Source organism: Callithrix jacchus, chromosome 8, assembly GCF_049354715.1.
Source record: "Callithrix jacchus isolate 240 chromosome 8, calJac240_pri, whole genome shotgun sequence".
NCBI lineage: Eukaryota > Metazoa > Chordata > Mammalia > Primates > Cebidae > Callithrix > Callithrix jacchus.
In genome coordinates this window covers 53417075-53439079 of record NC_133509.1, presented here as the reverse complement: position 1 = coordinate 53439079, position 22005 = coordinate 53417075, and the positions used below count along the sequence as shown (strand labels likewise).

At 40.6% G+C, this 22005-nt stretch overlaps 1 protein-coding gene across 16 annotated transcripts in view; it reads right to left on the bottom strand.

Annotated features, from left to right (window-relative positions):
• The window catches only part of RYR3 (ryanodine receptor 3), a 572638-nt gene that overhangs the window by 140559 nt on the left and 410074 nt on the right, over positions 1–22005 (bottom strand). For 11 of the 16 annotated variants that reach the window (XR_013521058.1, XM_054240576.2, XM_054240580.2 and 8 more), the window contains 3 exons: positions 21170–21305; positions 4874–5054; positions 3642–3753 (listed from right to left, as the gene is read on the bottom strand). Coding sequence is in view for 15 of the 16 variants with exons in the window: in XM_054240576.2 (XP_054096551.1) it covers positions 3642–3753; positions 4874–5054; positions 21170–21305 (429 nt within the window). In the remaining variant the exon portion in view is untranslated. The remainder of the gene's footprint in view (positions 1–3641; positions 3754–4873; positions 5055–21169; positions 21306–22005) is intronic. The other 5 variants (XM_054240577.2, XM_054240581.2, XM_054240582.2 and 2 more) reach the window with 1 other exon arrangement.

Here is a 22005-nt window from a genome sequence, read left to right as displayed (position 1 = left end):
TAGTGTGAGACTTAAACATCCCACTATCAATATTAGACAGATCAAAGAGACAGAACATTAACAAGGATATCCAGAACTTGAACTCAGATCTGGACCAAGCGGACCTAATAGACATCTACAGAATTCTCCATCCCAAATCCACAGAATATACATTCTTCTCAGCACCACAATGCACTTATTCTAAAACTGACCACATAATTGGAAGTAAAACACTCCTCAGCAAATGCAAAAGAATGGAAATCCTAACAAACCATCTCTCAGACCACAGTGCAATCAAATTAGAACTCAGAATTAAGAAACGCACTCAAAACTGCACAACTACATGGAAACTGAACAACCTTCTCCTGAATGACTACTGGATAAATAATGAAATGAAGGCAGAAATAAAGATGTTCTTTAAAACCAATGAGAATGGAGACACATGTACCAAAATCTCTGGGACACAGCTAAAGCAGTGTTTAGAGGGAAATTTATAGCACTAAATGCCCACAAGAGAAAGGAGGAAAGATCTAAAATTGACACCATAACATCATGATTAAAAGAACTAGAGGACCAAGATCAAACAAATTCAAAAGCTAGCAGAAGACAAGAAATAACTAAGATCAGAGCAGAATTGAAGGAGATAGGGACACCAAAAACCCTTTAAAAATCAGTGAATCCAGGTTTTTTGAAAAGATCAACAAAATAGACCACTAGCCAGACTAATAAAGAAGAAAAGAGAGAAGAATCAAACAGATACAACAAAAAACGATAAAGGGGATATCATCACTGATCCCAAAGAAATACAAACTACCCTCAGAGATTACTACAAACACCTCTATGCACATAAACCAGTAAATCTAGAAGAAATGGATAAATTCTTGGACACTTACAAACCAGGAAGAAATTGAATCCCTGAATAGACCAATAACAAGGTCTGAAATTGAGGCAGCAATTAATATTCTACCAACCAAAAAAAGTCCAAGACCAGACGGGTTTACAGCTGGATTCTACCAGAGGTACAAAGAGGAGCTGGTACCAGTACCATTCCTTCTGAATCTTTTCCAAATAGTACAAAAAGAGGGAACCTCCTTAACTCATTTTATGAGACCAACATCATCCTGATACCAAAACCTGGCAGAGACACAACTAAAAAAGAAAATTTCAGGCCAATATTCATAATGAACATTGATGCAAAAAACCTCAATGAAATACTGGCAAACTGAATCCAAGAGCACAGCAAAAAACTTATCCATCATGAACAGCTCGGCTTCGTCCCTGGGACACAAGACTTGTTCAACATATGCAAGTCTATAGACATAATCCATCACAAAAACACAACCAAAGACAAAAACTGCATTATTTCAATAGATGCAAAGAAGGCCTTCGACACAACTCAACAGTCCTTTATGCTAAAAACTCTCAATAAACTAGGTATTGAGGGAACATATCTCAAAATAATAAGAGCTATTTATGACAAACCCACAGCCATACTAAATGGACAAAACTGGAAGCATTCCCTTTGAAAACAGGCACAAGACAAGGATGCCTTCTTTCTCCACTCCTACTTAACATAGTATTGGAATTTCTGGTCAGTGCAATCAGGCAAGAAAAGGCATAAAGGACATTCAATTAGGAAAAGAAGTCAAATTGTCTCTATTTGCAGACAACATGATTGTATATTTAGAAGACCTCATTTTCTCAGCCCAAAATCTCCTTAAGCTGATAAGCAACTTCAGCAAAGTCTCAAGATACAAAATCAGTGTGCAAAAATCAGAAGCATTCCTATACACCAATAACAGACAGAGAGCCAAATCATGAGTGAACTCCCATTCACAATTGCTACAAAGAAAATAAAATGCCTAGGAATACAACTAACAAGAGATGTGAAGGACCTCTTCAAGGAGAACTACAAACCACTGGTAAAGAAAATAAGAGAGGACACAAACAGATGAAAAAATGTTCCACGTTCATGGATAGGAAGAATCAATATCGTGAAAATGGACATACTGCCCAAAGTAATTTATAGATTCAATGATATTCCCATCAAGTCACCATTGCCTTTCTTCACAGAATTGGAAAAAACCACCTTAAACTTGATGTGGAACCAAAAAGAGCCCACATAGCCAAGAAAATCCTAGGCAAAAAAAAAAAAAAAAAAAAAAAGAGCTGGAGGCATCACGCTACCTGACTTCAAACTATACTATACAAGGTACTGGTGCCAAAACAGACATATAGACCAATGGAATAGAAAAGAGGCCTCAGAAATAACACCACACATCTACCACCATCTGATCTTTGACAAAGCTGACAAAAACAAGCAATGGGGAAAGAATTCCCTATTTAATAAATGGTGTTGAGAAAACTGGCTAGCCATATGCAGAAAACTGAAACTGGATCCTTTCCTTACTCCTCATACAAAAATTAACTTCAGATGGATTAAAGATTTAAACATAAGATCTAACACCATAAAAACACTAGAAGGAAACCTAGGCAATACCATTCAGGATGTAGGCATGAGCAAGGACTTCATGACTAAAAAACCAAAAGCAATGGCAACAAAAGCCAAAATAGACAAATGGGATGTAATTAAACTCAAGAGCTTCTGCACAGCAAAAGAAACTATCAATAGAGTGAACTGGCAACCAACAGAATGGGAAAAAAATTTTGCAATCTACCCATCCAACAAAAGGCTAAAATCTAGAATCTATAAAAAGTTAAATGAATTTACAAGAAACAAACAAACAAACCTATTAAAAAGTGGGCAAAGGATATGAACAGACACTCCTCAAAAGAAAACATTTATGCAGCCGACAAACATGGAAAAAAGCTCATAATGCAAATCAAAACCACATTAAGATACTATCTTATGGCAGTTAGAATGGCAATCATTCAAAACTCAGGAGACAACAGATGCTGGAGAGCATGTTGAGAAATAGGAACATTTTTACACTGTTGGTGGGAGTGTAAATTAGTTCAACCATTGTGGAAGACAGTGTAATGATTCCTCAAGGATGTAGAAATAGCATTTGACCCAGCAATCCCATTACTGGGTATATACCTAGAGGATTATAAATCATTCTATTATAAAGTCACATGCACATGTATGTTTATTGTGGCACTGTTCTTAACAGCAGAGACTTGGAACCAATCCAAATGCCCATCAATGACAGACTGGATAAAGAAAATGTGGCACATATACACCATGGAATACTATGCAGCCATAAAAAGGGATGAGTTCCTGTCCTTTGCAGGGACATGGAATAAGCTGGAAACCATCATTCTCAGCAAACTGACCAACAAAACACAAACCAAACACCAAACAGAAAACCAAACACCGCATGTTCTCACTCATAAGTGGGTGTTGAACAATGAGAACACATGGACACAACAAGGGGAACATCATAAACCAGGGCCTGTCAGGGGTGGGGGGGCTAGGGGAGGGATAGCAGGGGCAGGGGGATAGGGGAGGTATAGCAGGGGGTTGGGGATAGGGGAGGGATAACTTTAGGAGAAATACCTAATGTAGATGACAGGGTGATGGATGCAGCAAACCACCATGGCACATGTATACCTATGTAACAAACCTGCACATTCTGCACACGTACCCCAGAACTTGAAGCATAAAAAAAAGCCTGTTCTCTGAAAGCTCTATCACTTACATGCATTTCAGGAGCACAGCGGCCCAGTAGATCTATAAGTGCCGAATAAAATGACATAATTGCATTGCCCATGTGTACGATTTCTTCTTCCTCTTCATTGTCCTCCGTGCTGCTGAAAGAACCAACAAAGGGTGGTGTGAGGAAGGCTGGCAGCACTGCCATGCTGGAAGACATAACTGCTTGATATAGAAGCACTCTGCTTTTCTTGGTTATCATACATCCTTTTCCCTTGGAACCTTATCTTCCTCCAGAAATTGACAAGGAGCCAAAATATTTGTCCATGACATTCACGGGATCCCATAAATCTTAAGGCATGAGTACTGACATGAGCTGATCATCAGACCATCACTCCTACCAACCATTCATTCCCTTTTCCTCCCTATGAAGGGAAGGTACATGGAAAGCACATTGGACCAGGAGTCAGGAGGGCTCAGTCCCTGTCCTGGCTCTGTTGCTAATAAGTCATATGACCTCGGGCCTCAGTTTTTTTCTCATGTTGGTTGAGGAAGTTGGGAAAGCCTATGTTTAGGGTCCTTTCCAGCTCTACCAGGTCTCATGACAAAGAAAAAAGCCAACTGTCCAAAGAGTTTCTGCTGCTGGGTTATACCCACTCTCTAGATTCTAGGGTCTAAAAAAGGCTGTGATAAAGGGACATGATCATGAGACTTGATAAGGGGAAAGTAACAAGACAATCAGGTAATCTACCAACTATTTGCTTAATAACATTATAGTGCTGTGACTTTTCACATTCTGCAGCTTGCTTTTTTTTTTTCTTATGAAGTCAAATCAAAACACTTTCTTGATTAGTCCTCATGCTTTTAGAAGAGGAAGTGGAGGCAGTATCTGTTTTTAAAAATGAGATATGGGATGAGACGCCATGGGACAAAATACTAAAGGAAACATGCTGAAATTAGACAAGGAGTAGAATCTTGGTCCAGTCCTTTTAGTTTGCGACCCCATGGTGATGCTATAAGGAGGCCAAGAGTTTGCCCACTTTGTGATTTCCAGCTGTGCTGGGCAGAGTAGAGAACATGGAAGGGGGTGAAGCTGGTACTGATCACTAGGCTTAATGGAAGAGTCAAGACAATGCTGTACTTGATGAGTGTAAATATTTTAGTTGTAACTGTTAGGAACGTGTGCTTTCTCTATTACATCCTAAATCATCCGTTTACCGACAACATCTGAAAGCTCACCAACCATTTCTGTGCTGGAGGGCAACTCCATTCACTTACACTTCTCTCTTGTATCCTTGAGACGGGAGGTCAAGCGCTGGGTTCTCAGAGATCTTAATGGCACCCTGCATGGCTGCCAACAGCCCGTTTCCCCCGTCACCCCGCAGGGCTGGGCCAAAGCACTCTGGGCGTCTGATCAGCAGCTTGACCACAACACTGGCATTTTCTTCCACACTCTCACCTAAGGAAGAGAGGCATCGTTTCCTTCTCACTGGAAAGGACAACCCCAGAATTTATTTCCAGTTGAGGAGGCTGGGAGAACAGTATTTTGTTCAGCTTATCACATGTTCTTTTTCTGGTTTAGGTTAGTCAAGTAAGCAGTAGAAGTAGAGAAGGAACTAAGAAATCTGTAACGGACTGTGGTCAGTTAGTCATAAACTCACTGCACTCAAACCACCTTCATATACTCAAGATTAGGAATTGACACTGAAGGAGAAAAAGGTGGCTTTGATAAATTGGGTCAGGATCTGTTTATTTAAAGTATTAAGATCAACCATTACAAGCAGATTTTTACTCTTCAGCTCGGGATTTTGTACTGTAGAGATTATTTCCATCTATTTAGGGCCTCAGAGGGCAGTTAATAAGCTGCTGAGTCTGCCATGGAATACTGATTCATTCACAAGTGACTTAGAGAACAGAAGAACTTTACATCTTTATTACTTCAACGAGGGGATGCAAATCTGCTTGTTACCTTGAAAAGAGGTGAGATGGTTACTCAAGCTGGTGTGCTTCAATTAATGCTTAGGAAAGTGATATATCAGCTTCTAACTCTATTACTGTACTAGATATTATCCTAATACTCTGTGAGTATTAGGATAATAGAGTCAGAAGCTGACACAGGACAGCCAGGTTTGTATGGATGGACTTCAGGTCATTTCTGGAATCCTGTATCCAGATAAGAATCTGCTTGGTAAAGTTTTATTGGTTATTTCTAAACTCACTTCAGGAAGGCAGAGGTTAGATAATTGTATTCTGTGGCATTTATTTTTGGATGCACCATAGACAATGAAGTTAGGGTCTCATTTCCTGATGAAGTGATCAAGTGGTAGAACTGGACACTTAGGGACAGCCATTCTTTCTTAGAGCCAATACTTACATCCAAAAGTGGGTTGGCAGCTTGTTCAAACAACTTAGTAAAAACATATCTGTCTCAGATGAAGTCCTAATTTGTATCTGAGAATTCATCTCTGAGCCAAGACTCCAGAGGGCAAGACTTTTTTGATATTGTGTATTAGCTAAAGCCTAAAGAAAAACTTTTCTAGGAAATCATGAGAGATACCTAATTTGTGTCTGAGAATTTATCCCTGAACCCAATATTCAAAGGCAAGACTTTTTGATATTACGTATTGGAATCTTGAAGAAAAACTTTTCTACAAAATCATTAGGTATTTCTTGAAGAACTGAGCTATAACAGAGGTTACAATGTGATAAGCTATTGTATTAGTTATTCTTGTGCAAAAAATTACCTCAAATATTGGCAGGCTACAACAATAAATATTTATTAACTCACAGTATTTGTATAGGTCAGGGATTTTGGAGTGGCCAAGCTAGGTGGTCCTGCTTTGGGATCTCCCATGAGGTGGGAGCTGCCATCTTCTGAAGGTCTGTCTGGGACTGGAGCATGAGCTTCTACATTCACTCACACACTGTTGGCAAGAGGCCTGAGTTGCAAATTGGATGTTGGGTGGAGGCTCCAGTTTCTCACCATGTTGACCTCTCCAGAGGGCTGCTTGAGTGCTCTCATGATGTGGCAGCTGGCTTCTCACAGAACAAATTGTCCAGAAGGATGGTAAAGCAGAAGCCAAGCTGCCTTTAATAACCTGGTCACTTATTGACACTCTGTTATATCCTATTCATTAGAAGTGAGTCACTAAGTCCAGCTTATATGTAAAGGGAGAATTAGGCTCTGTATTTTCGAGAGAGGAGCATCAAAGAATTTATAGACATATTTTAAAACCATCTTAGAAGTTTAAGTTCTATTTAATAAAAACTTTTATGAGTTGACTTAGAGGTACTGTGAGTAAAGTATTCTTTTTTTTTTTTTGAGACAGAGTTTCGTTCTTGTTACCCAGGCTGGAGTGCAATGGCGCCATCTAGGCTCACCGCAACCTCCGCCTCCTGGGTTCAGGCAATTCTCCTGCCTCAGCCTCCCGAGTAGCTGGGATTACAGGCACGCGCCACCGTGCCCAGCTAATTTTTTGTATTCTTAGTAGAGACGGGGTTTCACCATGTTGACCAGGATGGTCTCAATCTCTCGACCTCGTGATCCACCCGCCTCGGCCTCCCAAAGTGCTGGGATTACAGGCTTGAGCCACCGCGCCCGGCCTAAAGTATTCTTTTTTAAGAGACAGGGTCTGGCTCTGCCAGCCAGGCTGGAATGCAGTGGTGTGATCTCAGCTCAGTGCAGCCTCATCCTCTGGGGTTCAAGTGATCCTCCTACCTCAGCCTCTTGAGTAGCTGAGACTATAGGCACATGCTACCACAACTAGCTAGTTGTTGTTGTTGTTGTATGTTTTGTAGAGACAGGGTTTCACTATGCTGCCCAGGCTAGTCTCAAACTCCTGGGCTCAAGCAATCCTCCTGCCTTGGCCTCACAAAGTGCAGGGATTACAGGCGTGAGCCACTATACCCCGGCAGAACTTCTGAGTGAGAACCCAGAAAACCTAACTTCTTGTTCCAGCTTTTTAGCTCATCACTGTGTAAGTATGCACACTGTACAATCTCACTGGGTCTTTTCCCTATTCAGATATGCATGCCCCGTCTAGTTTTAGAGTGGTCTGTTAGTCTAACTCAGATGCAGAGATTTTTCCCATGATGCTCAGAGGAATAGGAATGGGATGGGCTGGCAGCTGAGCTTGCTGTTTGAATACTTGAAATTAACGCAGGCTCACCTCTCACACCACCCTCCATCTTGAGCATACTGAATGTGTCTCATAGCCCTGAAAAGTCTACCTCAGGCCACAGGTATGGTCCTGTCCTAGAGCTTAGCTTGCTGACATCTGCTTTTATCACTCAAGCTTTTGCACTGTGGGTAACATCCAAGACTGTAAGCAAGTCCCACTCTAAGTTTTAGAGTTGTGTAATTTGATCAAGAAAAAATTTTATTAAACTGAATTTAAAGAGCTTATCAGCTTCCATTCAGTTTTATAGCTCAATCCTTCAAGAGTCTAAAATTTTTGTAAAGAAGTTTGCCTTCAAGTTCTACCCAATGTATCATACATCAAAAAAGAATCAGTTTTTATTAAACCAGAATCCATGTGAAGAAAATTCTCAGGAGATACTAAAAGGGTAAAATTATCATAATTGGATGTGGAAAGAATCAGCATATTCTGAAAAAGAGAAACCTAGGAGAGGTTGAGAGACATTGTACAGTTTGTAGAGAACCTTGGAGAAGAGTATGACACCAAGTGCTATGCCCATGCCCTCTTATCACTTGAACCTATCATTTATACCGAACAGAGTTTACTCACAGGAGGGATACTTATAGAAAAGCAACAGAAGAACCTACATGTTTAAAAGCCAATGTTCTCATACATAGCTGTTTCTCACAGTTCACTACTTTCAAATCATTTTCGGCCTCCAATACTTATCAGGTAGCACATACATCAGCCCTCTCAGTTGTTATTTTTTACTGTAAGAATAATAAAGCGAAAACATTGAAATTTTAAATATAAAAAATGGAGGAAAACACCCAACTCTGTTAATCAAACTTATTTAAATACTATACTCTGATTCTTTGGGTTACTGGGTCAGCCACTGATTTTACCAGCATGTTGAATTTAACTTAGCTTTCCCCACGGTGATTGGCATCATGAAGTTAGTGGGATGTAACACCACAATATGCAGAAGTTGAAAAATCAGACTGAATTCTACATTGAGCTTGTGATTGAAATTCATTTGCCCAATTAGCTTTATCTTGTCTGAGTCTCAGGCCTTCAGAACTGAACTAATTGGGTCTGCTCCTACAAGTGACCCAGGAAGCCAGCCCTTGATTACTGAATTGTGGACATCTGCGGAGAACCCAGAGCACACACTGCAAGAGGAAGGAGCTAAAGTGCAACCATTGCTGCTAATTAGACAGGGGACCAAGGAAAAGAATTTCCAAAGGCTTCCCAAGGCAAAGAGGATGGCATGATTAGAAGGGAGAGACATTCTCTTCCTAATTACCTGTAGCTCAGCAAGCTTGACTGTTAACCAAATACATTGTGGTGAAGCTAGATATTGACCTTGAGGGCTTTTTTTCAAGTGTGGGGGGAGAGATATTTGAGGTAAACTAGTTTTCCCCAAGGGCTTGCAACAATGTTTTTTTGCTTGAGTTCTAAAATGAATAATGAGCTTAGTAACAGCATGAATGTTCACAGTGCCTTTATTCAAAGGCTTCAACACTGTCTTCATGTTACTATTTTCTTTTCGACATTCCTGAACAGTCGGATGGAAATGGAAATGACTCTCCCATTCTACCCTGGTAAAACAGTCATACTCGCCACAGGGACAGTTATCAGGAATGCAATTATTTAATCTTCAGGTCATCACTTTTCTCACACTCTGTGCTCTAACTATAGTTCCTCTTTTAAGTTCCATTGTCAGCAACACTGTTTTTCTTCCTATTCTTTCCATGTAAACCCTCAACCTAGGTAACTCCGTTTCATCCTTCAGGAGGACACTAAACATGGGAGCCCCCGAGGACCTGTTCCTCTCTAACTCCCTGTCCTCTTCCTTTGCGCCTGCTTTTCCCACTAGACTGTACACTCCATAAGAACAGGGTCTCATGTCTGAATTATCTAACACTGTGTGCTCAATGGTCTTGCTAACGTGACATATCATAGGCATTCAAAAAATATAGTTCTTCAATAAATCAATAGACTTCATTGAGACTCAAGGTAGAGACTTGAAATGATTGGGTGGAAAACCAAAGGTGGCTACCCATTGTTGCATTATTCCAGGCAATGACCAGCCTCTGTTTACAAGAGCCTGCATCATCTACTTCCTCAGATTTCAAGTAGTCCTAAAGAAAAGAAACATATTCCCAAGCAAGTCCTACTCAGTAAGAGAGAGCATGGGGCTTCAGCATGAATGAATGTATTGACACTCTTATTTAGTTAATTAAGAGAATCACATGGCAGGGTAATGGCCAGTATCCGACACCTCTTTTTGTTAAATGCCATCTTTGATATGGTGCCAGGTAATTTGAATGAACCAAGTGATTCCAAATGGTAAAGACATACCATCTTCTTTTTAGGGCCTTCCAGCCTGGGAAGGGATGAACTGGGGATGTGTCTAGAAACCACTGTGATAGCACAGACAGCAAACCAGGAATTGTTTGTCCATTTACTAATTAATTCAACTATCCATTGAGTCCATACTACATGCTAGTAACTGATCTAGAAACAGCACACAAGTGGTGAATAGGACAGTCAAGCCTGAATGCCAGAATGAGACTGGTGGAACAAAGTCACCCAGCAGACCTGTGGACCTGCCATAGAGCTTTCCCACCATGTTGCAGATATGTAAGAATGAATGCTTATTATTTTATGCCTTTGAGATTGTGAAATTATCACGTAGCAGATGCAGGCTGATATGAGTGAGAGTAGAAGGAGGGAATTCAGTTCCCATACAACTACAATGGCCCAGGTATAAGATAATAACAACTTGGAGTAGGATGTAGACTGTGGAGATGGAGAAAAGATAGATTTCAGGTATCTTTTAGATGCTGAATCAACAGAACTTGCTGATGCACTATGTGGGGATAAGGAAAAAAGTTGATTCAAGGATGCTATCCAGACTTAGTCCGAGTATCTGAAAGGTTGGTGAAGCCAGTTAAGGAGATGGGAAGTCCTTGGAGAAGAACAGATTTGGGGTGGTCATTACATACTCGACTTTAAGACGTACAAAATTTAAGATGCATATTGGATCTTCTAGTAGACATACAAGTAGATATCCAGGATATACAAGTCTGGGGCTCAGGGAAGAGAACAAAGCGGGCAAAGTACATCTGGGGATCATCAGTGTGTATGTGGAATTCAAAGCCAAGGGACCGCATGAACCATGCATGGTGGACTGGCACAGTAGTAGCCCAGATATGTTGAAGACCAGTATTTAATCACAGAATTATGCTAAAATTTTTCCCATGTGTCTAAAGTTTGAGTCTATGTGGTTTTTTCATGATATATGCAAAATAAAACTTGAATGCCATAGAACCCTGGAATCAGAATTGAGATGTGCTCTGACAAAACAGAACCCAACCTGTTAAATATGGGCATTCTCCATAAGCTGAAGAAACAGCCTTTGGTGAGTATGAGGCTCACGATACTGCCGCTTTGTCTGAATAATGTTGATGAAGCAGAATTTTTTTGTTTTATTCAGCTTAATTCCATAATTTTATTGAAGTGTCAGGCTTCATTTGCTACTCTTATCAATAAAATGATTGATGAAACCCACATACATATATTAAGGAGGTTCTGGACTCTTGAGTCCACTGCCAAGACACTCAGTTACCACTACCAGTGGAACTCCACAGGGGCCTTGGAGGGAAGCTGCTGAGAAATTCACATAGGGTGAAAAGAATGTGGTTGACATCCTTTCACCCCAGCCAGCTTTCCCTATTTTGGTGCTTTGGGCCTAGGTTTGCCACTGGCTTCTTCGGTTGAGGAATTTATTTTCTATTACCGGTAGCATTTTAACTATTTACTTATTTCTGGGCTTTGATGCTGCTTCACTTTGAATGTTTACAGATGGAGGCACGTTTCTTTGCCTTTGTCTCTATATGCCCTTTACCTGCCTCTGATAGGTTTTTTTTCCCTTTTCTCAGGTATCGAGATTCCAGGAGGTCCGGTGGAGTATGCAAGATTGTACATGTTTTATGCTATGGTTTGAATGATGGTGCCCCTCCAAAATTTATGTTGAAACTTAATCCCTAATGCAACAGTATATTATGCCATTCTTGCCTTGCCGTAAAGAACTACCTGAGGCTGGGAAATTTATAAAGAAACGAAGTTTAATTGGCTCATGATTCTGCAGGCTGCACAGGAAGCATGGTGTCAGTAACTGCTTGATTTCTGGTGAGGCCTTGGGAAGCTTTTACTCATGGTGGAAGGTGAAGGGGGAGCAGGTGTCTCATATGAAGAGAATGAGAGAAAGACTGGGGGAGAGGTACCACACACTTAAGCGACCAGAGCTTCTGAGAACTCACTAGTGTGAAGACAGCACAAAGCCATGAGGGATCTGACCCCATGATCAAAACACCTCCCACCAGGCCCCATCTCCAACATTCAGGATGACAATTCAACATAGGATTTGGAGGAGACAACAGCCAAACCATATCAAATAGTATGAAGAAGAGTGGCCTTTGAAAGGTGGTTAAGTTATAAGGATCTCTGCCCTCACCAGTGGGGATAAGTACCCTTATAAAAGGATTTAAGATTGAAGGGATGTTCTCTTGCCCTTCAACTGATTCTGCCATATCAGGACACAGTGTTCCTCCTCTCCAGAGGATGCAGCAACATGGTACTATCTTGGAAGCAGAAAGAAGCCCTCCCCAGACATCAGTCTTGCTGGTGCCTAATTCTTGAACTTCCCAGTCTTCAGAGCTGTGAGAAATAAATTTCTGTCTTTATAAATTATCCAGTCTCAGGTATTTTGTTCCCGCAGCATAAACAGACTGATACCTTACAGTTAGTACAAAGGTGTAACACAAATGTTAAGTATCCAACTGCAACTAGCCATATCTCAAACGCACCTTATATTCCACCTTCTTATTCCTCTAGCATGAAGTGTCTCCTGAGTGCAGCATTGCAATGGTCTTCCTATTTGTCTTCAATGGTTGTTTAAATCTTTCACCATTGGTTCATTTTTCAAGAGTTTGCTGAATCTTTTCAACTGTACTATAAATTTGAGAACAAAACTATGTCTCACACATTTAGTCCTAACCACGCCTATTCTAGTACCAATCACACTGAAGAATGATTAATATACCCTTTCTGACTCTAGAAACATGAATATAAGGACAGAAATAAACCAGATGATTCTTAAGTGTCTACATCTTACATGTCCTTCAAAGCTAAGATGACACTTGGTACTCTCAACCCTAAAAGATGTGTGTCTCCCAGCACAACAGTCTGTCTGTATGCTCTCCCTGTAAGACTTTGATAAACTATATCCATTTATTTCAAGATGTTATTCAACACTTGCCTTCTTCCTCATGCATTCCTTGATTAATTCTACCAGATTTTAATAACCACCACTATTTTGGCATGCCAACAGTCCCCCGTGACACTATGTAGGTAGGTGTGGTTGATTACTAAGTTTTTAGTAATTATTCCACACATGTTTCTGATCACTGTACTTGGATTTTCTCTGTTTCCTGCTTTGAGTTGCAAGAAGTGACTTCTGGGCAGGACTTCTAGAGCATCATGCTTCACAGCCCCTCACAGACTTCATATGTCACATGATGGATGCCCAAGTTATGTCCACTGATAATAAATCTACCTAGGAAAGCAGGTTCAGTAAAGCTAGGAGATATTATGTTCCTTAAACTAAGTTTGTAGTCTGGGGAAGATATTGCTGAAACATTCCAAGGACTCTAGGAAAACACGGGATAAAATTTCCCTTTTTCTAGTGGATTGATAAATCTTTTCCTTCTCAGAATCTACAATAGGAAGGGCTTAATCACAGACACCCAAACACATCTGTGTTTAGCCTGGCTACAGTGTTTACAACTGCCAGGAAAATAGAAGCTTACTGACTTCATTACTTCCGGAGTTAAACACAACCCAAGGCTTCTCAACAGCTAATAAAGTGAAGCAAATTATATGACTTAAAATGTTTTCTTAAAGACAAAGATTATTTAAGATGATGGACTACAAACATTAAGAAATAATAGTAAAATTATGTTACAAAGAGTTTTCTAATTCCATTATTTTGATATATAAAAAGCTTTAGATTTGGCTTACAAGTTTTTTTTTTGTTATTTTTATTTTCTTTCTAAAAAGAAAATACCCATGATTTTAAAAAATTCAAATAGTACAGAGTGAACAATGAAAAGTCTCCTTCCCACCCTTGGCTTCAGTAATCCTCCCCTAAGGGACTGTTGTCATGGATCCAGCGATGTTCCATGCAAATACAAGCAGAAGTGAGTTTTTCTACCCACATAAATAGGGGAATACCATTCATCCTCCTTGGCACCTTGCTTTCTTGTCTTTCTCACTTAACATATTTTTAGCACCAGTGATTAAATACCACAATTTTTGACAAACTCAAAGGAGAAAATGTTGTTTCTCCTTGTTTATTAGGGAGACAGGAAGACAATAGTGCACAATGGTTCACATAAAGTTTGGTCTCTGCAGTCATACTTCTTCGGTTCAATTTCTGGCTTTATTTTCTACTGGGCAAGGTCTTTACTTAAAGTTTCAGGGTCTTCATCTATAATATGAAGATAACTGTATCCACTTGCTATGGTTTGAGTATTTGTGTCCCCCGACCCTCCAAAATTCATATGTTGAAATCTTAACCATCAAGGTGATAATATCAGGCAATAGGGCATTTGGTGGATGAATAAGTTATAAGGGCAGAGCCCTCATGAATGGGATTTATGCCATTATAAAAGAGGCCCCAGAGAGCTTCCTTGCCCCTTCCACCATGTGAGAACACAGTGAGAAGGCACCATTTATGAACCAGGAAACTTCACCAGACACTGAATCTACCAGCACCTTGATCCTGGACTTCCCAGCTTTCAGAGGTGTAAGAAATAAATTTATGTTGTTTATAAGCTACCTTGTCTATGGTATTTCTTTAAGCAGCCTGAACAGACTAAGATGCTTCCCTCACTGGATTGTCATATAATTTAATATATGTCAAAGTGTTTTGAAGAGTGCCTGGAACATGGTAAATGCCCAATAAGTGTTAGCTGTTTTCATCCTTACCACAATCCTCACCACCCACATCATCACTCACCATCATTCACCACACTTGCCCTTAAAATCTCCTGTGACCATGTACCACCCAACCATTGTATCCTATCATCACCATCCCCCACCCACTATTAACATGTCTGCCTTCACTAACAACCACCTACCTCTATCACCCTACAACCCACCATAACCACTGACCAATTATCATATTCCACCATCACTATCATCACCATTCATCACCCACTATCAGAACTCCCACTACCACCCACCATTACCCACCATGAACATCCCTATCACCCACCATAATCTTTACCATCACCTATCATAATCTACCATCACCCACCAGGAATACCCCCATCATCTGCCATGACTCCTTATACCAAATTTTATCTTTCATTGCTGAGCAGAGACCACAAAAGTATCCAAAAAGTCCTTTTTAATAACCTTTTAGACATAAGGACTTAAAAAGGGCTTTGAGATCCCAAAGAAATCTATTATAGTTTTCCCATTTTAAATGCCCTTACCACTCTCATAACGATCATGAACAACTATCATAAGTACAAGTTTATAAGGTTTCTGGCACTGGGCTAACCTAAGTTTTCTATGGATTATTTCACTGAAGCCTCACAACTCTGTGAGGCACATGTTATTATCTCCGTTTCACACATAAAAAAGCACTGAGGCTAGATAATTTTGACTAACTTGCTTAAATTCATACAACCCGTAAATGATAGAGCCAAATGTGAACCCAGGGTACTCCATTCTCCAGCCTTAACTCTTCCATATCATTCTGTTGTGATTGAGCCACTGTTTCTCCTGCTGTAAGTATTCAGAAATGTTCTCATTTCTCTTTTTTACAGCCTCCATAATTTTTCTTTTCATGCCTTCGCCTGTCTCAACCTACTGTGGACTGCAATCTACTTAGTTCTAATCTGTTGATTGATTGATTTCTATCCTATAAATTCAATTAGGGGTATCTCAATATGGGTTTGTAAACAGAAAAATCAATATGATGTGACCCAAGCCAAGCTTATTACCTTCCATCTCAAACCATTTTGCTTCTTCTGACATCCTTATTTCTATCTTTCTACCCTCAATTCTCTAAGCTTCAGTGTGATCTCCGTTCCTTTTCTCTCAACATTCCTAGGCTCAGCCATCATCATTGCCATTCAGTCTTTGTTACAGTTTATTAATAAATCGCCTAGTCTCAGTTACTTCTTTATATCGATACAAGAATGGCCTAATACTGAAAATTTGTACCAAAGAATGGGGCATTGCTATAAAGGTACCTGAAAATGTGGAAGCAGCTTTGGAACTGGGTAGGTGTCAGAGATTGAAAGCATTTGAAGGGCTCAGAAGATGATGATGATGACAGAAAGTTTGGAATTCCTTGGAGACTGGTTAAATGGTTGTGACCAAAATGCTGACAGTGAAGTCCAAGCTTCTGAGGGCTCCAGTGGAAATGAGGAACTTAATTGGAAGTGGAGCAAAGGTCATGCATATTATGCCTTAGCAAAGAACTTGGCTGCATTCTGTTTGTGCCTTAGGGATCGGTGGAAGTTTCAACTTGAGAGTGATAACCTAAGGTATCCTGGTGAAATAAATTTTTAGGCAGCAAAGTGTTCAAGAGGTGGCATGGCTGTTTCTAACAACCTATGTTCAGATGTGAAAACAAATAAATGACTTAAAGTTGGAAATCATATTTAACAAGCACAGAGTGTAAAAGTTTGGAAAATTTGCAGCTTGGCCATGTGGCAGAGAAAGAAGCTTTTTTTTCAGAAGAAGAAATCAAGTGGGATGTGGAGCAATTACTTACTAGAGATATTTGCATAACTAAAAGGGAGCCAAGTGCTAATATCCAAGACGATGAGAAAAAGGTCTCAGAGGCATTTCAGAGGTCTTCATGGCAGCCTCTTCCATCATTGGCCCAGAGGCTTAGGAGGGAAGAATAAATTTGTGGGCCAGGTCCAGGGCAGCCTCATGACGCTGCTCCCAACATATCCTGACTGCTCCAGCTCTAGCTGTGGCTGAAATGGGCCCAGCCATAGCTCAGGCTGCCACGTAGGAGAATGCAAGCTGTAAGTCTTGGCAGTTTCCATATAGTGTTAAGCCTACAGGTGTGCAAAATGCAACAGTGGAGTACACTTGTCAGCCTCCACCTAGATTTCAAATGATGTATGGAAGACCTGGGTCCCCAGGCAGAATCCTGCTATGCGAGTGGGGCCTTCACAGAATACATCTATTAGTGCAGTACAGAGGGGAAATGTGGGTTTTGATGCTCTATGCAGAGTCCCTCCTGGGGCACTGCCTAGGGGAGCTGTGAGAAAGGGGCTACCACCCTCGAGACCCCAGAATGGTGGATCCACTGGCAGTTTGCACCCTGAACCTGGAAAAGCTACAGGCACTTAGCAACCTGTGAGAGTAGCCACAGGGGCTGAACCCTGCAAAGCCACAGGGTGGAGCTGCCTAAAGCCTTTGGAACTTACCCCTTGCACAAGTGTGCCCTAGATGTGGGACGCAGAGTCAAAGGACATTATTTTGGAGCTTTAACATTTAACAACAGCCGTGCTGGGTTCCCAACTTGTCTGGGTCCAGCAGCTCCTTTCTTTCTTTCTTTTTTTTTGAGACAGAATTTCGCTCTTGTTGCCCAGACTGGAGGGCAATGGCACAATCTCAGCTCACTACAACCTCTGTCTCCTGGATGCAAGTGATTCTCCTGCCTCAGCCTTCCAAGTAGCTGGCATTACAGGCATGCACCACTGCACTTGGCTAATTTTGTATTTTTAGTAGAGACAGGGTTTCTCCATGTTGGTCAGGCTGGTCTTGAACTCTCGACCTCAGGTGATCCACCCACCTTGGCCTCCCAAAGTGCTGGGATTATAGGCACGAGGCACCATGCATGGCCAGCAGCTCCTTTCTTTTAGCAGATGTCTCCCTTTTGAAAGGGGAAAGTTTATCCAATGCCTGTATCTTCATTGTATCCTGGAAGTAACAAACTTCTTTTTGATTTTACAGGCTTATAGGTGGAAGGGATTTGCCTTGTCTCAGATGAGACTTTGGACTTTTGAGCTAATGCCAGAATGAGTTAAGACTTTGGGGAACCTTTGGGAAGACATGATTAGAAACACAAGAGATTTGGGAGAGACCAGCAGCAGAATGACATAGCTTGTATATTTGTCCCTGCCCAGATCTCATGTTGAACTATAACCCCCAGTGCTGGAGGCAAGGCCTGGTAGAAAGTGTTTGAATCATGGCTAGTTGCTGTCTGCCTAACAGTGAATTCCCATGAAATCTGGTCAGTTAAAAGTGTGTAGGCTGGGTACAGTGACTCATGCCTGTAACCCCAGCACTTTGGGAGGCCAAGGTGGGCAGATCACTCAAGCCCAAGAGCTTGAGACCAGCCCAAGTAACATGGTGAAAGTCCATCTGTCTAAAATACAAAAATATTAGCCTGGTGTGGTGGCACATGCTTGTAGTCTCGGCTACTTGGAAGGCTGAGATGGGAAGATTGCTTGAGCCTGGGAGGTCAAGGCTGCAGTGAGCTCAGATTGCTGCCTGGGTAACAGAGTAAGACTCTCTCAGAAAGAAAAATAAAAAAGTGTGTAGCACCTCCCCATCTCCATTCTCTCCCTCTCTTCTGCCTGCTTTCACCACGTGACATGCCTATTCCACCTTTGCCTTTCACCATGACTGAAAGCTCCCTGAAGCATCACCAGAAGCTTAGCAGATACCAGCACTATGCTTCTTGTAAAGCCTGCAGAACTGTGAGCCAATTAATCCTCTTTTCTTAATAAATTACCAAGTCTCAGGTATTTCTTTAGAGCAATGCAAGAATGGCCTAATTCAGTCCTGTGAATTCCATCTCTAATTTCTATCAAATGTATCTCTTCCAATCCATTTTAACCAACACCATAATTTAGAAACTCGTTATGCCAACCTGAGCACAGAACCCATGAATGGGTATCAACCCATCAGTCCCTCTTCTGTTAAAAGGTTTTGCAGTTCTCTACACACTGAATCAATACTAAACTTTTCAACTTGGCATTTAGGTTTACCCTATTATAACCACTTACCTTTTAAACCTCATGTGTTACCACTGCCATCCATGCATCTACCCTCTAGACTGACAGATCGTTGGGTATCTTAGTCTGTTTTGTATTGCTGTAACAGAATATCAAAGGCTAGGTAATTTATAAAAATAGAGGCTTATTTGGATCATGGTTCTGGAGGCTGGCAAGTCCAAGATCAAGAAGGTGCATGTGGTAGGGGCCCTCTTGCTGCATCATAACATGGCAGAAGGCAACACATGTCAAGAGAGTGTGCACAAGAAAGCAAGATATTGAACTCGTGCCCTCAAGTTCTTTTATAATGGGCATTAATCCTTTAATGAAGACAGAGTCCTCATGACCTAACACCTCCAATTAGGCCCAATCTCCCAACTCTCAGGATTACGTTTCTAAAACATGCTTTCAGAAGACACATTTAAACAATAGCACTAGGTTTTCAGAGCACAGTATGCTGTAGCCTTTGAGCCACTGTACATGCTGTGCCTCAAATGAATGTTTGTATTTGGAAACTTGACCTTTCAAAGCTTATGTGTAACATTACCTCTTCCATTAGGCCTTTTCTGATCTCCTCAATAAGGTAAGAGTTTCCCCTCTTGAACCCATTCAGTGCTCTCTCCCTGCCTTACTCCTCTTGCTTTTATTGTATGATCTTGGTCCATGTCTGCTCCCCTTAAAAGACTGAGAATTCTTTGAAAGGAGAAACTGACATCCTTTGTCAAAACTAGACATGGCTATTATACAGACAAATAAACATTAAAATTCACATATATTTCTATTGATGGGCCAATATGCCAGAGTTTATTGCATTAAATTGTGGTGCAGAAAATATATTGAAAAGATACAAAATAATGTGAAAGCAAAAGGGGTGGACCAAACATTTTGGTCTAGAGTTTAGTTCAATATGGTTGTACCTAATCCACAAAAGCAAGTGTTAGAATTTAGGCAATTTGGGTAGAAGAAGAGTCAGTGGATTCCTTTACTTTCACAATCTCATAAAATGACTCAAAAAGCTCTTGATCTTGACTGTGAAGGTGACCAAGATGAATAAATTGGTCCTGCCTTAATCGGATTTGTCTGCAAACGATCTATTTACATAATTCGGTGAGCCGTATAAATTCTTAATATCCACTTCCTACACCCACAAATTTGTTTTACTCCTACAATAACTCTGCATTAATTCTGGATATGTGATCATGTGCATACAAAGTGAACCAGGCTATTAGAGGATACTCTAAAACTGCCCTCGAGAGAAGAAAATGGAGGTTAGCAAAGCTGGTGATAAACAGACAGAAGGATGTAGTGATGAATACACAGAGAGAAGCAGAGTTGATTAGGAACCTGGCTGGGTGGGTCCCAGGGGAATAAAACACAGCCACCCCAAGGCCTGCAATCTAACCAGGTCAAGGAGAAAAGACTCCATTTAAATATTAAGAATACAGTATAGTATGGTGAAGAAAAGTAAGCGGGTGAAATGAGAGGGTAGAGAGACAGCAAGGAAAGCACATGGGAATATAATGATCACATTATGTCAACATATTTTGAGACAAATTCTTATACTTAGAACAACTGGCATGATTGTGTGTTAGCTGCAGTCTCTCTTTGAGATCATCTAAACCTGCTTAGTTCAATTTGTTAGCCTGGAACCTCGAACTGAGAGAAGAGAGAGGGACTATAATGTCACAACAAGTGAATTAGTATTATAACAAGATTCTTATGAGACAAGGCTCATTTTCAAGAAAGTTCCCCACTTATTTTTACATAATATTCAGCACATTACTCTGGTACAACTAAAGAATTCTGGTAGTGTTGGAATTCACTATAAATGGGAGGTAGATTGTATTATGAAGAATAATATTTAGGGTTGCTATAGCAATTTTTTTCTCCTGGGAGTTATCTTTTACAGCTACTCCATCACACTTGATTTTATTCATTCACTCATCCATCCATCTGTTCATTCATTCATTCATACCATAGTCTAATGATCTAGACGCACATGTGCATTTAGCTCTGTGAAACAGGTGAGGTATTAACAATGATATGCATAAGGCCCCTTTTTATAGTGCAGAGGGGTGACAAGATTAACCTCAGGCAGTGAGTTTGTTGCTGGATCTGGGACTAATGCTCAATGCTCTGTTCATTGGATTCTACTCTGTGTCCTTGTCTGGCCTGATTCTCCCTGCGATTTCTCTTGCCAACCACCAAACACCTGTGGAATCTATTACATTTTTGTGTAAGAAGCAATGGAAAGAATATCCCTTTCCTTGCATATATCCATGAGCATGCTATTCTGGGTATAAAAGGTATGGAAAAAATGTGGGACTCACTGTTCACAAAGACGGCAAACCTCAGGAAGGACAGGTAGCGTTCCCCTTCAATGGGGTTCCAGCCGACATCAGGGTATCCTTTGGCCAGAAGCATGGGGCAGCTCTGTAGGCCACAGCCTGCTAAGTACGTCACCACCTGCCAGAAATAGTACAGAAATGTTCTCTCATACACATTAGGAAGGCTATTAAAAAATGCACCTCAAAAAATAACAAGAGTTGTTGAGGATGTGGAGAAGTTGGAACCCTCGTGCACTGCTGGTGACAATGTAAAATGGTGCGGCCATTGTGGAAAACAGTACTATGGAGCCTCAGAAAATTAAAAACAGAATTACTTTATGATCTAGCAATTCCACTTCTGGGTATATACCCTAAAATAATTAAAAGCCAAAATGTGGAAGCAATCCATTTGGCCATTGATGGATGAATAAGCAAAATGTGATATATAGGTACAATGGGATATACAGCCTTAAACAGGAACAGAATTTGCTATGTGCTACGTAGTGATGAATGCTGAGGACATATGCTAAATGAAATAAGCCAGTCACAAAAAGACAAATACTGTATCATTCCATTCATATGACGTAATTTGAAGAGAACCCATAAAGACAGAAAGTAGAATGGCAGTTGCCAGGGACTTGGGGAAGGGAGGGAGGAATGGAAAGTTATTGTTAAATGGGTATAGAATTTCAGGTTCACAAGGCGAAGAGAGTTATGGAGATGGACGGTAGTGATAGTTGAACAACATTACAAAAGTACTGAATACTACTGAACTATACAGTTAAAAATGATCAAGATGGTAAAATATATATTTTGTGTATTTTAACAGAATAAAAGTT